The sequence below is a fragment of the Stenella coeruleoalba genome, assembly GCF_951394435.1.
Source record: "Stenella coeruleoalba genome assembly, chromosome: 8".
NCBI classification, from domain to species: Eukaryota; Metazoa; Chordata; class Mammalia; order Artiodactyla; family Delphinidae; genus Stenella; species Stenella coeruleoalba.
This window is the reverse complement of record NC_137154.1, coordinates 16,060,918-16,081,016: the sequence shown is the minus strand read 5'-3', so window position 1 is coordinate 16,081,016 and position 20,099 is coordinate 16,060,918. Positions and strand designations below refer to the sequence as shown.

Genomic DNA, 20,099 nt, shown 5'->3' with positions numbered 1-20,099 from the left:
AAATAAGTTCATTTGTATCATTTCTTTTTAGATTCTGCATATAAGCGATATCATAGGATATTTCTCTTTTTCTGTCTGACTTACTTCACTCAGTATGACAGTCTCTAGGTCCATCCATGTTGCTGCAAATGGCATTATTTCATTCTTTTTTTAATGGCTGAGTAGTATTCCATTGTATATGTGTACCACATCTTCTTTATCCATTCCTCTGTCGATGGACACTTAGGTTGCTTCTTTCTCTTGGCTGTTGTAAGTAGTGCAGCAATGAACATTGGGGTGCATGTATCCTTTCAGACCATGTTTTTCTCCAGATATATGCCCAGGAGTGGGATTGCAGGATCATATGTTAGCTCTTTTTTGAGTTTTTTAAGACATATCCCATAATCTTGGGAAAAGAAATGTGAGGGAAGTCTGCTGGATTCTTCGAGGAAGTTTTCCTCACTATAAAAGGGACATATAACAGGGATGCCCCATTTCTGCCTCTGAACATTGCCTGCATGGATGCTTGGAATGGCAGTGGCTCTCTTGAAGCCAAGAGAAGAGCCAGCCTAGGGGAATAGGAGAAAAGCGTGGAAGGACCCTGGAGGCTTTGTGACGTTGAGCAACTGAACAAAGCAGATCCCAGACCTTGTCCTCACAAGCTTAATTCTGGTGGGAGCAGATGACAGCAAACACATGCGTTCTTAAAGTATATAGTACATTAGAGAGGGGTAAGCACGATGGAGTGAAGTAAAGCAGGGAAGGGGGACAAGGAGTGCTGGGGAGGAATGGCTGCATTTTTTTTTTTAATTTTTTTTAGTTATTTTTGGCTGATTTGTGTCTTGTTGCTGCACGCTGGCTCTCCCCAGTTGCGGCGAGCGGGGGTCACTCCTTGCTGCGGAGCGGAGGCCTCTCACTGCAGTGGCCTCTCCCGTTGAGGAGCACGGGCTCCAGGCGCTTGCTTCAGTGGTTGTGGCTCACGGGCTCTAGAGCGCAGGCTCAGTAGTTGTGGTGCACGGGCTTAGCTGCTCTGTGGCATGCGGGATCCTCCCGGCCCAGGGTTCGAACCCGTATCCCCTGCACTGGCAGGCGGACTCTCAACCACTGCGCCACCAGGGAAGCTCTGCATTTTTTACAGGGTGGTCAATGAAGACTTCTCTGAGAAGGTAATATTTACTTAAAGACCCAACAGAGACAGGGGATGTGGAAAAGCATTCCAGACAGAGGGCACAGTAAGTTCAAAAGCCTTGAGTGTATTTGGGGAACATCCTGTGTCTAAAGGACTGCTAGAACCCCTGTGACCAAGGCTGGGGAGCAACTGGAGAGTAAGTGGGTGGAGATTAGTTCAGTATCAGGCTGATGCTGAAGACTTGGGTTCTTACTGTAAAAGAGATGGAACGCTTTGGAGGATTGCAAGGAGGGTGACAGAGCTGACCTACATTAAAAAAAAGAAAGAAAGAAAGAAAGAAAGAAAGAAAAGCCCACAATAGAGGCAGTGAAGAAAAGTTAACAGAAAGTAAACAACGTTAACTGGACTAGAACATGGTTCAGAGTAATTCAGGTATAAGTTCAAATTTTTATTTATCTTGAAAAACTTGTGTCAGAAACCATTTTGCTTATCCTAGTGTGAAGACATAAGAAAGAGCTTACTGGAGGGTTCTTATTAAGTAATATTCTTTCCAAAAGGGTCTCTGAATTTTTTTTTTTTTAAGCAGCGTATCTATGTAAGACTGTGCCATATAAGTACATTCACCAAATCCTGTGAGATCTAAAAGTAAATTTGATTCAGGGGTTGTGGGGTAGCTTTTATTACTAGAGAGAAATTTTCCTAAATGTCAGTATATAGTGCTAGTGTGGAAACAGTTGTTGCTTTCCTCAAATAAATAGATAAATTTTATCTTATTTTACTTCCAGAATAAAGTTTTACATTCAATAAAATGTATCCTTCAGCCTTTTGATTTTGGTCTTTTTTCTTGTGAATTGGTGGCTCTAATAAAGGCAGAGTTCTTTACTTACTTGTGGTAAATTCTGTGAGCCATTTATGCTAAGACATGTCAGACCAGCTACTGGGAAATGACAGCCCTGTATCTGGCTGTCCATTACATGAACACGTAATAACTCATTTATATTCGAATAGTAGGTATACCTTTAACACCAGATAGGTATTTTCCAGGTCAGTTATATCCTCTCTTGTTTATTCATAGATTCCTATCTAGGATGGATACTTTTCATTGAGTCTAAAGAATCTCTTGTGAACCAGCTCTTTAGTTTTAGACATAAATCCTTTCAGATCAAGAACAGAAACCTCCTATGTGGATTACTGCTGTATATTCTGTGATAAACTGGCATTGACTTTGAAGGAAGAAAATTTTATTTTTGGAAGCAGGATTTTTAAATTAATTCATTTGAATTCTCATCAAGCTCCAAAGAATAAGTATTCTTGGAGACTTTATGGAGTGCCTCATGTATGCCAGTACATGGTAGTATTGTTAGTACTAAAGTAATACTTTGGTACCTTTGATAGCACTAATGGTCATTATTACCTTCATTTTCACAAGAGGATGCTGAGGCCCATAGAGGGTATGTGACTTGCTCAAAGTCATTTAGCAAATAAGTGTGGAAGTCAAATTGGTACCCAAGTCTGGGTGACCTCGCAGTCCCTGCCATCTTCTCAAAGCGGCTCACTAGTGAAGGCAGAAATCAACATGACATTTTCCCTCAGATGAGTTTTGTTTCTCCAGGGTCTCATTTCTGAATCTGTTATTTCCCTTAGCTCTGTTTGGACCTTAACAGTCCTGTGCAAAGTAGAACACAGGTCTTTCTGGTATCACTTTGTAGCTCCATTACTATGCATTTTGTGTGGCTTTTTAAATGTAGTGATTATTCATTATTAACCAAGCTCCTAAATTCCAATATGATCATATTCTTTTTTTTTTTTTTTTGCTGTACGCGGGCCTCTCCTGTTGTGGAGCACAGGCTCCGGACGCGCAGGCTCAGCGGCCATGGCTCACGGGCCCAGCCGCTCCGCGGCATGTGGCATCTTCCCGGACCGGGGCACGAACCCGTGTCCCCTGCATCGGCAGGCAGACTCTCAACCACTGCGCCACCAGGGAAGCCCAGATCATTCATTTTATTTCCACTTTAATAAGGTGGATTTTTTGTTTTAATAGATCACACTTAAGACTTTTTCCTGAAATTATGAAGTATCAGTTTGCAATTAAAATCACAAACCAGTGATATTTAAAGAGTATATAATATTATGATATGCATCATGTTTTTTTATTTGTACCTAAGAGTCTAAAAAGTCATCATTATTGGTTTATAGGAGAACCGATTAAGGAACATTCAGCCAGCTCTGTGATAACATTGGAATTTTTATTGCAGAACTACTGTGTTGACTCTATATCATATCTTAGGTACTCTCATGATCGCTTAAAATTATCCTGGTCTAAATTTCATATAAAACTTGGGGGAGAAAAGTGTTTGAAAGGGTAATGTCATCAAATGCTTAAATCTTAATTTAATTAATTAAATTAATTAATTAAATCATATATTAATTTTTCCTCTCTCCATTTGTGTTTTTTTCCCTAGGAGAAAAATTCAAAGTGGAAACAAAGACCATTGCTGTTGACTTTGCATCAGAAGATATTTATGATAAAATTAAAACAAGCTTGGCAGGTCTTGAAATTGGTGTTTTAGGTTTGTATCTTTTTCATGTTTACAGATTCTTCTTGCATTTATTGACTAGGACTTTCTTTTTGGATGTTAGGTGTTCAATTGGTGAAATGACTAGTGAGAAGAAAATTGTCTTGTTAATACAAGTGATCATTAGATGATATGGATCTATATACACTTGAATCTTTATGTTTTGGGTTGTGTTTTAATGATGATTCTACAATTTAGGTTGTTTTCCCTGCCTGCTTTATTTCCAGTCTCTCATTCTCTCTGTATATACTTAGATATAGCTATGTCATAATAATCCTTTGTGGTGGGTAATGCTGACCCATTTTTACAGCTGAGGAAATAAAGGCTTAGAGGGGTCTCAGCCTTTTGTTCAATATTACCCCCTCCCCAACAAGGAGCCTTTTTAGACATTATTTTCCCCTAGTCTACCCTCCCATGAGACTTTAATACCACAGATCCACTGGGTATCTTGTTTATGTGCTGTATGTATATCTGTTCTTTATACATAAAAAGGATAAGAGCTCACACCATACCCCGGAATCAATTTTTGTTCTCTTGGGGGGAGAGGTATCATCCCAGTTGAGAAGACGTGGCTCAGAGAGATGAGTGACTTGCCTAAGCTGCTGTAGAGACTGAGTACTGCGCATGGGATTTAGCCACTGTTTGTTTTTTCTGAGTCTCCTACTTCCTTGTGTTACACCTCAGCTACCTTATTGCCAAAAACCGATGCTTCTGCTGAGATGTGGAAGTATTGGTCCTTGTTATGGAAAAGATTCACCAGATTTTGAGGAAAAGAAAAAAAAAAAACAGGCTTCAGAAAGTCACCCAGCATTCTCTGACTCATTTCTAGAAAGAAAAAGGGCATCTAGTTCAGAAAAATGTCACTTCTTCACTAAATCTCTTTATCCCACTGCCTAAATTGGTGGGAACCTGGTAATTGCCATTGTTTTCTTTATTGGACTATAAAAGGAGGAACAACGAAGAGAAAATACTTTTAAAAAATGTTTCTTAACCTTTCTTTAGTCACGACCCCACCCGTCTTCCTCATACTATAAAAGAATGGTCTCATATAATTTCTTGAAAAGGCAATTTAAAAAAAGTTAGCCCTACATAGTGCCATTGGACCTGGGGTTAACCCTGGCTTTGATGTGTTATCTTTTCAGCTCCTGCCTGGTCCATGTCATACATCACCACACCCCACCTACCCTCACAGCTATTTCCATACTTACAGGAGAGCCAGTAGCAAAAGGTGAATGAACACACAGGTCTAATTTTTGCCTTGTTCTTCTCTAATACATACATTACTTGGAGTCTTTCACAAGCTCTTCTTCCTTTAGCTTAACCTAAAGCACAGCTAACATCTGTAAAATTCTCAATTTTTAAAAAATTCCAAGTCAGTAGTAGCTGTAACTTCCTAGTTAGGATAGACACTGCCATAGTCCATCCAAACCCCTTTCAAACTAGTTGTGGACTGGAGAGTGAAGGCTGGCTTAGGCAAGGAGGGGGATCAAGGATCCCTAATGAGAGGAGACTTATTTTGAACTTGTGTTCTTGGAGAATAACTTTGTTTCAGGAGTGGTTCAGTTAATCACAGTTGTTCTTAGCTTTGTATAAAATTCAGCTGCTTTTCACTGGGTAACTTTGAAACTATAGCTACTCTGAGACTATGCCATTGAAAATGGAAGATGTCAGGCATCAGGTTTGCTGCTGGGCTGGAGGGTTATAAAAGGCACTCTTCAGCTGTTCTTTCCTGACCCAGTATATAGAAAGTCTGCAGTGTGATTTTATGCACAATAGATAGATCTGTTAAGGATGAGGGTACATTGATATTTAGACCTAAGGGTTGATATTTTCCTGGGCCACATATGCTAATGGAACCACTGCTTTTGTAGTCCAGCCCCTTAGTAAATTGCAACCTGTGAGTCGGCAGTTTACACCCCTCTTTATTCATTCATTCATTCATTCATTCATTCGTCAGTCAATGAACTGGAGACAACAATGAACAGGAAAGTGCCTGGCTTTATGTAGTATAATGTTCTAAAGGGAAAGACAGCCCTAATCAAAAATAGTTACTTGTGGGCTAAGTGTTGAGATGAGGAGGGCAGGGTGTAATAAGAGGGTAAAAGGGATGATGGAGTTGATATGGGGAGAAATAATGGTGACTTGGCCTAGCCAGTGTTAGGAAAAAGGACGATTCCAGAAATAGGGAGTAGAGGAAGCAGGACTCTACTTGTGAGAGATTGCAAGAGAACTCATGATGACCTTCAGGTTTCTGGCTTGAACATCTGTGTCAATAGTGCCATCTAATGAAATGGGGAATCCTGGAGGAGGAGCCTTTTTGCGAATGAGGATCACTTAAGTTTGGGGTTCCTCTAGGATGTCCAAGTGGGGTTGTTAAGTCGATAGTGGACATATGGATCTAGGTTTTGGTAGAGCTCCTAACTAGAGATAGAGTTTGGAGGTAAGTCATCTCTGAGTAGTAATCTCACTGAAGAAAGGAAACTGGAGCTAATCCAAGGAGAATGGAGAGAAGGTAAAGAGAAAACTGGGGACGGAGCTCTCTGTTATCAAAGGCTGCCTGGAATGTATAGTGTGAAGGAGGGATAATTTTTTGCACAAGTTCAGCACTGTCCACTGGAAATATAATGCAAACCACACATTTAATTTGAACATTTCTAGTAGCCACATTTTTAAAAAGCAAAAAGGAACAAATGAACGAATTTTTATAATGTATTTTATTTTAACCCACTATATCCAAAATATTATCACTAACATGTAATCCACATAAAGTTATTTGAAACATTTTGTATTCTTTTTCTCATACCAAATCCTCAAGTCTAGGGTGTATTTTACATTTATAACATATCTCAGTTCGGACTAGCTACCTTTTAAGTGTTCAGTAGCCACATGTGCCTAGTGATGGATATCTAGCTCTAGTTCATCTTGGCTGTCTCTCATCCTCAGTTTGTGCGGGAGAGCCGTAAATATAATTTCTAGGTTTTTCTTGTGCTTTAACATAGCTTTCAACCAGGGGCAATTTTGCAGCGTCTGGCAATGTCCAGAGACATTTCTGTTTGTCGCTAATTAAGGGGGGAGGAGGAGGAAGTTCTACTGGCCCCTGGTGGGTACAGGGCGGGGATGCTGCTAAACATCCCTCAGTGCACAGGACAGACTCCCCCAGCAAAGAATGATCAGTCTAAAATCTCAACAGTGCTGAGGTTGAGAAACCCTGCTTTGAAGTTATATTGTAATTAAATACTTCTGATTGAATACTTATGGAGACACACACACACATACACAGACAACTTAATTTTTGATTTCTAGGTTGGTTACAGATCAATAATAAAAATAATTATAGCTAATGTTTACATACTCCTTTAAAGTTTATAGCAGCACTTTCACATACATTATACTATTAATTGGCTATACATTTTGTTTTCTTTCTACTCTACCAGAACTGTCTCCTTAATCATAAGCTTTGTATAATTATATTGACATTTATTAGCAGATATATTGCATTGTAATTTTAATTTGTCAAGATTCTTGAGGAAACTATTAAAACACCTTTATGAGCTAAATTTTATCTTATTGCTAGGTCATATTTCAACTCAAATCTTACATTTCTTTCTCTAGTATGGGTATAACCCTCTAGAACTTGTGGGAGGCATCTGGTGTTGATGTTTTCTTTTTTTGTTTTGTTTTGTTTTGTTTTGTTTTTTTGCGGTACGCGGGCCTCTCACTGTTGTGGCATCTCCCGTTGCGGAGCACAGGCTCCGGACGCGCAGGCTCAGTGGCCATGGCTCACGGGCCCAGCCGCTCCGTGGCATGTAGGATCCTTCCCGACTGGGGCACGAACCCATGTCCCCTGCATCGGCAGGTGGACTCTCAACCACTGCACCACCAGGGAAGCCCCGATGTTTTCTTTTTTTTTTTTATGATTACCTGGGCCTATAGCCCCTTCACTTTCTTTCTTCCCTTTTTCCTCCCCATCTATCTAATAAATAATCTTATTTATTCTCCTTCCTCGGAACTCTGCTTAATGTCAGTCTCACCTTTATAACATTCCCTAAAATAACAAACATGTACATTGATTTCTAGTAAGATTTAGCAATCCATATTAAGTCATAGGAAAGAATTTTGTCTACCGAGTATTAATGAAACCAGTAATGATAAAAAGAAATAAAAATCACCAAGGTACATTCCATTTGTTTGAATAGCACTAACCACTAAAGTATAGTCAGTGCTTAATAAAGAAAATTAATATTTTCAGAATTACAAAGGAAAATGCCAAAGCTATTGGTTCTGAAAGAAACATTGTTTTCAATAAGATAAGCAGAAAGAAAATGGCCATGAATTGTGTGAATTTGTGCTGAAAGGTCACCATCACTTGATAAGACTATAAATGCGTAAGGTTGAGACAATGAATTCTTAACTCTGGTGTGTAAAATAAGTAAGCATCTGCTGTCTTCTCTCAGGCAAAGGCCAAGAAACACAGATTTGAGAAAACTTAAAATACTTCAGCTATTTAGAGAAAATGACATCAGTGCTGCTTTCAATAAGCAAACAATTAGTTAACAAAATATGACTGCTATAATGCTCACTTGATTCCTCAAGAGAGACTCTCATGTGTGTTCCAGATTGGTTTGGAGGACTTCATACAATACATCGCAGGAGGCGTAAGTTACCAAGGCCAGGGGAGTAGCCTTGCATTTAGAAATATGCCACAGAGAATACTTTTTTCAAATTTCACTATGATTTTTTTAACTTTTAAAAAGTGGCATTCTTTATTCTAGAGGTAAAAATAGAAAGGTCCTCCTGGAAAAAGATAGTTACTTGTTTTGTGATTCATTTAAAAAAAAAATCAACCATAGCTTTATTCAAACTTTTAATTCATACTAGACCAAGAATTTCCCTATGCCAAGTGCTGTGAAGGTCCTCTCCACCCATACTATCATTATTATTATTTTTTAAACTTATTTATTTATTTTTTGGCTGCCTTGGGTCTTTGTTGCTGTGCGTGGCCTTTTCTCTAGTTGCGGTGAGCGGGAGCTACTCTTCGTTGCGGCGCGCGGGCTTCTCATTGGGTGGCTTCTCTTGTTGCAGAGCACAGGCTCTAGGCACGTGGGCTTCAGTAGTTGTGGCTCGCGGGCTCTAGAGCGCAGGCTTAGTAGTTGTGGCGCACGGGCATAGTTGCTCCGCGGCATGTGGCATCTTTCCGGACAAGGGCTTGAACCTGAGTCGCCTGCATTGGCAGGCGGATTCTTAACCACTGTGCCACCAGGGAAGCCCATACTATCATTATTTATGTAACTTGTAGAGTCAAGAGAATCAGTTGGTACAGGGTGACAACCTGTGATGGCTTATTTTCTTAGGCCTATTTATTACCCATCAACTTTTTCCTGTCTCTACACAGTGCCCATAATTTTATTAGGAAGCATCATTTAAATAACAACAATATGTATAGATAATAAAAGTCAGTTGATTGCAAAGAGTCATTGATTGCAAAATCTGGAATAGACCTTTTTATTCTCTTTTCTTCCTATGCCCTTCATAAATGAATAATTGTTCTATTAATGTATTTGGTGGGTTATTTTTAAATTGGTATCCTTCCCTTCTAAGCTGAATGCAAAAATACCTCTTGATTATCCTTGCCTAAGCAACCTTATGGATTATGGGAAATACTTGGGAAGCATTTGTGTTCTGTTTTTCTCCCCTACAACCTAGTATTTCCCTGAATGTTCTGAGGTGGAGAATAGTTGAGTGTTGGGAATAAGTATCTTAAAAGATAGTTTGAGCAGAGATTAATAGTTAAGATCAGCCAACTCTATAACTGTTTATACTTAATTTTCAAAGCTTTTAAACAAAAGACCCAAGAGTATTTTTAGTTACTTGGGGAAAAGGACCAGTGATCTTCAAAATGGCAAACTCCCAGGTAATTAATTTGGTTGGGATCCAGAGATGGCTTCCTTATAGTTCAGTATCAAAGAAAGAGGAAGTAGATGCCTAGGAGAGGGAGCCGCAAGCCTACAGGAACTGGGTTGAGGAAAACTTTTCTAGGAACCCTGGGAAGGAAGAAATCTTGAGCGCACTGGGAAGTTATGTGGCTTTCCAGTCCCAATTGATGAAGGAAGTTACAAGTAGAAGAGTCTTGCTTCTTCAGAGGGTTTAAAAATATATAACGCTACAGATTATCTTCTTGCCCATTTCAGGAATTTTACTAATTAGAAATTAGTTTTAAATTGCCTTCTTTTGAAATGTAAATATCTCTGAAAGGGCAATGACATCTTCATTTACATCTTATCGGGATTAGTACATTCAGTTTACTGTCTCCTTGCTGGATCAGTCACCCTGAGGAAATCACTATTTTAGTTAACGAAAGACATGGAGAAATCATTTTGAAATGGAGAAGAGAGGCTTAAAGAGGAAACTGTAGTGGTAGGTTGGCGATTAGTTGGGTGCTGAGAGGGGACGAAAAATAGTAGGGCAAAATAAAGTTAGTTGAGAGAGCACCAATGATAAGTGTTTGGAAATACCCTCCTTCCTTTTTTTTACCTGTAGTCCAGGTATAAAATGACTCAGGCTCAAGAAAGGACAGAGGCTATTATTCTAACGTAGGTAGGAAAGGATTACAGGAGCATGGTAGGATGATAGTTTGCAGAGAGGGTGGAGTTTCTCTGTTATTCCACAGTATGATTTTTCATGCCTTCTAGGGGTGAGGATACTTCCCAAAACTTCCCCCTTGATTAAGGAGACAGTTCTGGTAGAGTAGAAAGAAAAAATGTATGGCCTCTTCCCTTATTTCTTTTTCTTCTCTGATTGCTATGGTTAAAACTTCCAAAACTATGTTGAATAATAGCAGTGAGAATGGGCAACCTTGTCTTGTTCCTGATCTTAGTGGAAATGGTTTCAGTTGTTCACCACTGAGGATGATATTGGCTGTGGGTTTGTCATATATGGCCTTTATTATGTTGAGGTAAGTTTCCTCTGTGCCTGCTTTCTGGAGGGTTTTTATCATAAATGGGTGTTGAATTTTGTCGAAAGCTTTTTCTGCATCTATTGAGATGATCATATGGTTTTTATCCTTCAGTTTCTTAATATGGTGTATCACATTGATTGATTTGCATATATTGAAGAATCCTTGCATTCCTGGGATACACCATGATCAAGTGGGGTTTATGATCCTTTTAATGTGTTGTTAGATTCTGTTTGCTAATATTTTGTTGAGGTTTTTTGTGTCTGTGTTCATCAGTGATATTGGCCTGTAGTTTTCTTTTTTGTGACATCTTTGTCTGGTTTTGGTATCGGGGTAATGGTGGCCTCGTAGAATGAGTTTGGGAGTGTTCCTCCCTCTGTGTTTGTGTTTCCTTATATTTTGGAAGAGTTTGAGAAGGATAGGCATTAGCTCTTCTCTAAATGTTTGATAGAATTCGCCTGTGAAGCCATCTGGTCCTGGGCTTTTGTTTGTTGCAAGATTTTTAATCACACTTTCAATTTCAGTGCTTGTGATTGGTCTGTTTATATTTTCTATTTCTTCCTGGTTCAGTCTCGGAAGGTTGTGCTTTTCTAAGAATTTGTCCATTTCTTCCAGGTTGTCCATTTTATTGGCATATAGTTGCTTGTAGTAATCTCTCATGATCCTTTGTATTTCTGCAGTGTCAGTTGTTACTTCTCCTTTTTCACTTCTATTTCTGTTGATTTGAGTGTTCTCCCTTTTTTTCTTGATGAGTTTCGCTAAAGGTTTATCAATTTTGTTTATCTTCTCAAAGAACCAGCTTTTAGTTATGGATCTTTGCCATTGTTTCCTTCATTTCTTTTTCATTTATTTCTGCTCTGATCTTTATGATTTCTTTCCTTCTGCTAACTTTGGGTTTTTGTTGTTCTTCTTTCTCTAATTGCTTTAGGTGTAAGGTTAGATTGTTTATTTGAGATTTTTCTTGTTTCTAGAGGTAGGATTGTATTGCTACAGACTTGCCAGTTAGAACTTCTTTTGCTGCATCCCATAGGTTTTGGGTTGTCATGTTTTCATTTTCATTTGTTTCTAGGTATCTTTTGATTTCCTCTTTGATTTCTTCAGTGATCTCTTGGTTATTTAGTAGCATATTGTTTAACCTCCATGTGTTTGTATTTTTTACAGTTTTTTTTGCTGTAATTGATATCTAGTCTCATAGCTCTGTGGTTGGAAAAAATACTTGATACTATTTCAATTTTCTTAAATTTACCAAGGCTTGATTTGTGACCCAAGATATGATCTATCCTGGAGAATGTTCCATGAGCACTTGAGAAGAAAGTGTATTCTGTTGTTTGTGGATGGAATGTCCTATAAGTATCAGTTAAGTCCATCTTGTTTGTGTCACTTAAAGCTTGTGTTTCCTTATTTATTTTCATTTTGGATGATCTGTCCATTGGTGAAAGTGGGGTGTTAAAGTCCCCTACTATTATTGTGTTACTGTCAATTTCCCCTTTTATGGCTGTTAGCATTTGCCTTATGTAATGAGGTGCTTCTATGTTGGGTGCATAAATGTTTACAATTGTTATATCTTCTTCTCAGATTGAGCCCTTGATTACTATGTAGTGTCCTTCTTTGTCTCTTGTAGTAGACTTTATTTTAAAGTCTGTTTTGTCTGATATGAGAATTGCTACTCCAGCTTTCTTTTGATTTCCATTTGCATGGAATATCTTTTTCCACCCCCTCACTTTCAGTCTGTACGTGTCCCTAGGTCTGAAGTGGGTCTCTTGTAGACAGCATGTATATAGGTCTTGTTTTTGTATCCATTCAGCCACTCTGTGTCTTTTGGTTGGAGCATTTAATCCATTTACATTTATGGTAATTATTGATATGTATGTTCCTATTACCATTTTCTTAATTGTTTTGGGGGTTTTTTTGTGGGTATTTTCCTTTTCTTGTGTTTCCTGCCTAGAGAAGTTCCTTTAGCATTTGTTGTAAAGCTGGTTTGGTGGTGCTGAATTCTCTTAGCTTTTGCTTCTCTGTAAAGGTTTTACTTTCTCCATCAAATCTGAATGAGATCCTTGCTGTGTAGAGTAATCTTGGTTGTACGTTTTTCCCTTTCATCACTTTAAATATGTCCTTCCACTCCCTTCTGGCTTGCAGAGTTTCTGCTGCAAGATCAGCTGTTAACCTTTTGGGGATTCCCTTGTATGTTTATTGTTGTTTTCCCTTGCTGCTTTTAATATTGTTTCTTTGTATTTAATTTTTGATAGTTTGATTAATATGTGTCTTGGCGTGTTTTTCCTTGGATTTATCCTGTATGAGGCTCTCTGTGCTTCCTGGATTTGATTGACTGTTTCCTTTCCCATATTAGGGAAGTTTTCGACTATAATCTCTTCAAATATTTTTCAGTCCCTTTCTTTTTCTCTTCTTCTTCTGGGACCCTTATAGTTCGAACGTTGGTGTGTTTAATGTTGTCCCAGAGGTCTCTGAGACTGTCCTCAATTCTTTTCATTCTTTTTTCTTTATTCTGCTCTGTGGTAGTTATTTCCACTATTTTATCTTCCAGGTCACTTATCCATTCTTCTGCCTCAGTTATTCTGCTATTGATTCCTTCTAGAGAATTTTTAATTTCATTTATTTTGTGTTCATCATTGTTTGTTTGCTCTTTAGTTCTTCTAGGTCTTGTATTTTCTCCATTCTATTTCCAATATTTTGGATCATCTTTACTATCATTACTCTGAATTGTTTTTCATGCAGACTGCCTACTTCATCTTCATTTGTTTGGCCTGGTAAGTTTTTTCCTTGCTCCTTCATCTGCTCTGTATTTCTCTGTCTTCTCATTTTGCTTAACTTACTGTGTTTGGGGTCTCCTTTTTGCAGGCTGCAGGTTCGTAGTTCCCGTTGTTTTTGGTGCCTGCCCCCAGTGGGTAAGGTTGGTTCAGTGGGTTGTGTAGGTTTCCTGGTGGAGGGGACTGGTGCCTGTGTTCTGGTGGATGAGGCTGGATCTTGTCTTTCTGGTGGGCAGGACCATGTCCGGTGGTGTGTTTTGGGGTGCCTGTAACCTTATTATGATTTTAGGCAGCCTTTCTGCTAATGGGTGGGGTTGTGTTCCTGTCTTGCTAGTTGTTTGACATGGGGTATCCAGCAGTGGAGCTTGCTGGTTGTTGAGTGGAGCTAGGTCTTAGCGCTGAGATGGAGATCTCTGGGAGAGCTCTCACCGATTGATATTACGTGGGGCGGAGAGGTCTCTGTGGTCCAGTGTCCTGAATTCAGCTCTCCCACCTCCAAGGCTCAGGCCTGACACCCAGCTGGAGCATCAAGACCCTGTCAGCCACACAGCCTGGTACGTGGGGAGTCTGAGGTCTTCTGCCAGCATTCAGTAGATGTTCTGTAGGAGCTGTTCCACATGTAGATTTTTTTTTTTTTTTCTTTTTTGCGGTACGCAGGCCTCTCACTGCTGTGGCCTCTCCCATTGCGGAGCACAGGCTCCAGACGCGCAGGCTCAGTGGCCATGGCTCATGGGTCCAGTCGCTCCGCGGCATGTGGGATCTTCCCGGACCGGGGCACGATCCCATGTCCCCTGCATCGGTAGGCGGACTCTCAACCACTGCGCCACCAGGGAAGCCCTGTAGATGTATTTTTGATGTATCTGTGGGGAGGAAGGTGATCTCCATGCCTTACTCCTCTGCCATCTTGAAGGTCCTTCTTCTTTCCTATTTGTTGATTGATTCATCAGTCAGTCATACACTAACCCATTCAAGAAGTATAATTCCAGAGATATAGCAGTAAACAAAACTGATATTGTTTTTGGTTTCATAGAAGACAGCCAGTGAACAAGTAGTTGGGAATGTGTTGCATTTAATGACAGGGTATGTTACAAAGGAAGCTAAGAGTATTGGAGATGATTTCTCTGAGAAAGTAATATTTAAGTTGAGACCTGAATGCTGATTGACCCTGGGAGAAGAGATGTTTCCCAGTAGAAGAAACAGTATGTACAAAACAGTATGTACTCTGAGGTGAATGTGCTTGGCAAGTTGGAGGGACTGACAGAAGATATGTAAATCTAGAGCATGAATGCAAAGGGGATAGTGCTAGAGTCTGGAGATTAAGCAGCACCATATCCCAGAAGGCTTTAGAAAACCAGGTTGATATGTTTGGACTTCATTGGAAGGACAATGTAGACATTGTAGAGTTTTAAGCAGTAAATTGATATCATCCTAAAATTTTAGAGAGATCATTCTGACTCCCAAGTGGAAGGGGCAAGAATTGACACAAGGAGACCAGTAAGGTTATTTCAGCAATGAAATATAAGATGAGGATGGCTTATATTAGGATGATGGCAATGGGAATGGGTAGAAGTGAATTGACTAGAGACATGTTTAGGAAATAGAAATAGGACTAATTTCTGATGAGGTCCTCATCAGAAGTCTTGTCTGACAGAAGGATAATGGTAGTTTGTTGTTTTTAATTATTATTGCCAAGCTTCATTAAGTATTTTTTATATGCCACGCATCATGCTAATGAATCTCATTTAATCCCCAACAATCCTATAAGGTAGATATTAATATTTCTGTACCCATTTTACAGACAGAAAACAGGCTTACAGTGATTCAATGCATCGTCCAGGGTTATACAATTGCTAATTAGCAACCTCCAGGTCAGCTTGAGCAACTGGCTGCTGTTTCTCTAAGACAGGAGACTGTGAGCCAGGACAGTTCTGTAGAGAAGAATGATGATTTCGTTTTGGGTTATGTTAAACTTGAGAGAGCTGTGAGAAAGCCAAGTGGAGTTTCAAGTAGACAGTGGCATGTGGTATAAATGCCCTCCTTTGTGTTGAATGAAGCACAAGCCTGATGTAGCCAATCATGGCAAGCAGAATAGGTACATGGAATTTTTAGGAGATGGATCAGGAACATTATTAGACTAGGTATAGTGTCTTATAGTTCCATTAGATGTATTGACTGGGATTGGATTTCCAAAGTGAGAATAAGACTTTGAATTCATATGTATTTCCTTTTATTCAAAAACCACTAACGGTATTAATGAAAGCAAAACCTTTAACTTAAAACTGGGTAATTAGCTGTGATTTCAGAAATGTAAGTAGAACCGTAATTCATGAAATTGATACGTATTCCTCCCGTTCGCTGAGATTTAACTACCAACCTTCTGCCATCCTTCTTTCCTCATCCTCTCTTCCAGCTTTATGTATGGCAAATCTTATGTGGTTTTGTAATGAGCGTCACGTAGCAATTTATAATTAAACAGCTGAGGTGAAATGTTCTGTTGTGTTGCTTCTGACTGGATCTTAATTTTTCAATTTCTGAGTAAAAGTGCTGCAGATTTAAAGCCTTGTAAACTCTCTTTTATTTAGAAATTGCTACTCGCAAGTGTAGGAAAACTGTAAAGTTTGCAAAATGTTTTACTTGGTGTTCCAAATATCATCTGTCAAAGTATGAACATGTGCTAGCTACAGCAATATGTTAAATAAGGCAAAGAAGAAATTTTCTTTGCATCACTTTCCAAACTCTGCAGACTGTAAGATTAGATCCTCTCGAATGAAGTAAAGAGGGTAAAGGAACAATTAGGATAAATTCAATCAGTATAAAGTTATTCTGGTTAACTGTTGCCTAGAGCTCTCTTTTAGAAGGATCTCTCCACTTCAGTGCTGGTCGCGAACAGTAAAAACAGAGAGACCTTGGTTGTCTTGCTGCAGCCCCTATGGTAGTGTTGGGTGCAAAATAGGAGTTCAGTGAATACTTGTTGAATAAATGACCACACAGCAATAACAACTCTTTCTCCTCCATTTATTAACATACTAGTATGTTCCAGGCATTGGGTTAGAGATTTTATGCATATTATCTCATTTAATTCTTATCCCTATTTTATATATAAAGGCGATGAGGAAACTGAGGCTTGTTGGGGTGAAGTCACCCGCATCTTGTTAAGATCTGGTAGTAATAGAGCCAGGACTGAAACCTGGGTCTATTGGACTCCAAGATCCATCCCCTCCTAGTTCAAAAGCTTAAGACAGGAGGTATTTCTCCCTACTTGTGCTGTTACTTTGGTCTATATTTTTATTTTTTTTAATTTATTTTATTTTTTTGGCTGCATTGGGTCTTCGTTGCTGCATGCGGGCTTCCTCTAGTTGTGATGAGCGGGGGCTACTCTTCGTTGCGTTGTGCATGCTTCTCATTGCGTTGGCTTTTCTTGCTGTGGGGCTCTAGGCGTGCGGGCTGCAGTAGTTGTGTCGTGTGGACTCAGTAGTTGTGGCTTGCGGGCTCTAGAGTGCAGGCTCAGTAGTTGTGGTGCACGGGCTTAGTTGCTCCGCGGCATGTGGGATCTTCCCCCGACTAGGGCTCAAACCCGTGTCCCCTGCATCGGCAGGCGATTCTTAACCACTGCGCCACCAGGGAAGCCCCTACATTTTAAAAATTCAGTATATTTTGAAATATAGTGAGGTAACATTTTTAAAAATTCATTTTTATTAGCGAACTCTAATAGGTTTTCCATTTCTCTAGGCTTTATATGGGCGCTTGAACTGTATTAGTGTATCCAACTACAAATGTGACCAAAATGTAAACTTACTATAATATTTTCTACTTTGATATGATAAGGAAATACAGAAGACTTTGCATTATTTCATATATATTAGGAAGCCCAACCATTAGGCAGTGCTTTTTTTTTTATGTCTTTATTGGAGTATAATTGCTTTAAAATGGTGTGTTAGTTTCTGCTTTATAACAAAGTGAATCAGCTATACATATACATATATCCCCATATCTCCTCCCTCTTGCGTCTCCCTCCCACCCTCCCTATCCCACCCCTCTAGGTGGTCACAAAGCACCGAGCTGATCTCCCTGTGTTATGCGGCTGCTTCCCACTAGCTATCTGTTTTACATTTGGTAGAGTATATATGTCCATGCCACTCTCTCACTTCGTCCCAGCTTACCGTTCCCCCTCCCCATGTCCTCAAGTCCATTCTCTACGTCTGCATCTTTATACCTGTCCTGCCTCTAGGTTCTTCAGAACCCTTTTTTTTTTTAGATGCCATATATATGTGTTAGCATATGGTATTTGTTTTTCTCTTTCTGCCTTACTTCACTCTGTATGATAGTCTGTAGGTCCATCCACCTCACTGCAAATAACTCAATTTCGTTTCTTTTTGTGGCTGAGTAATATTCCATTGTATATATGTGCCACATCTTCTTTATCCATTCATCTGTTGATAGGTTGCTTCCATGCCCTGGCTATTGTAAATAGAGCCACAGTGAACATCGTGGTACATAACTCTTTTTGAATTATGGTTTTCTCAGGGTATATGCCCAGTAGTAGGATTGCTGGGTCGTATGGTAGTTCTATTTTTATTTATTTATTAATTTAATTTATTTTATTTTGCGGTACGTGGGCCTCTCACTGTTGTGGCCTCTCCCATTGTGGAGCACAGGCTCCGGACGCGCAGGCTCAGCGGCCATGGCTCACGGGCCCAGCTGCTTTGCGGCATGTGGGATCTTCCCAGACCGGGGCACGAACCCGCGTCCCCTGCATCGGCAGGCGGACTCTCAACCACTGCGCCACCAGGGAAGCCCCTATTTTTAGTTTTTTAAGGAACCTCCATACTGTTCTCCATAGTGGCTGTATCAATTTATATTCCCACCAACAGTGCAAGAAGGTTCCGTTTTCTCCACACCCTCTCCAGCATTTATTGTTTGTAGATTTTTTGATGATGGCCATTCTCACTGGTGTGAGGTGATAACCTCATTGCAGTTTTGATTTGCCTTTCTCTAATGATTAGTGATGTTGAGCCTCCTTTCATGTGTTTGTAGGCAGTGTATTTTTAAACCACCTTGATTTCTTATGTCTGATTAATCTGGAAAAGGTAGCCAGTGAAGGTGGTCTCTGTGTGGTTACCCATATCTGTTATTATTATGTTTGTTCAGATGGACTTTTATTCTCTACTAATCTATTGTCATTTACTCCTCCCGCATGCCCAACCCAGATACCAAAAATCTAATTTCCTAATGACATCATTATCTCTATAGCAGCTGGTTTTGATAAAGGATTCTAAGTCCAGTGAGTTCAGAAGCAGCAGCAAATGAATTTAGAAGAAACAAATCTTGTGTATGTTCTTGTCATTTTTAAAAAGTGTGAGATGTGGAAGTGATTTTTAAACAGTAGTATGATGTAATTTAGAATATATATATATATATATATATATATAACATTCAGAAATACTCTGTGTATTTTCTGAGTCTAAAGTACTATACATATCAGTATTGGTGTTTAAGAAAGTTCTGGATGGCGAACGTGGAGAGCACTGCTGAACATGGCGCGCTGATAGTTCCTCCCTGCGAGGATCTCGCCACCTCCTTCTTTCCACTTACCTGTTGTTGTTCTTGGTCTGTGTTCACCTCTGTTCTCCATCTGCCTCACCTCTTCTGTTGAGCTCCTTCCAATCTTGGAACTCCACTGAGAAACTGATGGGAAGTAGTTTATATGTTCATGGTCCTGTGGTGGTTGGAATTCTGAGATTATATGGACATACCTCGTTTTCTGAAAGACATGGTGTGTTACACGAGTTAAAAGGCTTTTTCAGGTCATTGAACAGAAAATGTTCAATCTGTCTCTGGTGCCTCACTTGAAGTATTCAAGAAAACTCACTAGTGAACAGATATTTAATGCCAATTTAAAATGCTACCATTTAAGAGGGATTTCAACTATCTGAAAAATGTTGGAGCAACTTGTGGCATTGTTTGGTTTGGTGAATCCTATAGTGAATCCTCTAATATAAGAAGATGGCATTGCATGCACCCATTCTAAATGAGATTAAATTATAATGGAAATATTTCCATCCTTCCCTCCTACCCAAAGCCTGTTTTCTTCCTTTTCCAAGTCCCTGAAAGCTTTCCGCCTGCTGTTTGGCTGTTGCTGCCACCTAATGTCTCAAAATAAAATTGCAATGAGTTTGCCTTTTCCAAAAGATTCACATTATTGTGCAATTTATGGAAATAACTGTTTGAGAGCAACAGTTGTTTTTCTTTAACTCTTAAATAATAGCACCCTGAAGTGATTACTTATTGTGAAGACAATATGGGTAGCATATATTCCACTAGTAAATGTGCAGCTAATAAAGCAGGAAGGGATTTAAGAGTCCTAGTCCCTAGTAAAGGACAACTTGCCAGTGTGACCTTGACGTGTACTTCCCTTCATAAAATCAGGCTCATTGCTCTGAAAGATCTGTTCTAGCTTTAACACCTTTTTCTTTTCTGTGTGTAATTTTGGTTATAAAAGTATAACCCTTATACCTGATGCTGTTTATTTCTTTGGGTTAACGTTCTCAGTGTTGACTGTGTTTTCTTTTAGAGTTGTGTTAAATAGATGGTCACGTTTTCACTGTATGAGTAGATAGCTTTGATGGCTTTCCTTTGCTCGATTAGCAGAGACAGATCTGAAGATTTTCTGTTGTAAATACAGCCTTACCCAGAGTAAC

At 39.4% G+C, this 20,099-nt stretch overlaps 1 protein-coding gene across 1 annotated transcript in view; it reads left to right on the top strand.

The window, feature by feature from the left end:
- HSD17B12 (hydroxysteroid 17-beta dehydrogenase 12) overlaps window positions 1-20,099 on the top strand; it is a 164,446-nt gene that overhangs the window by 99,527 nt on the left and 44,820 nt on the right. Inside the window, exon 4 of the mRNA XM_079930682.1 lies at window positions 3,571-3,678. Within this exon, the coding sequence (XP_079786808.1) occupies window positions 3,571-3,678 (108 nt within the window). The remainder of the gene's footprint in view (window positions 1-3,570; window positions 3,679-20,099) is intronic.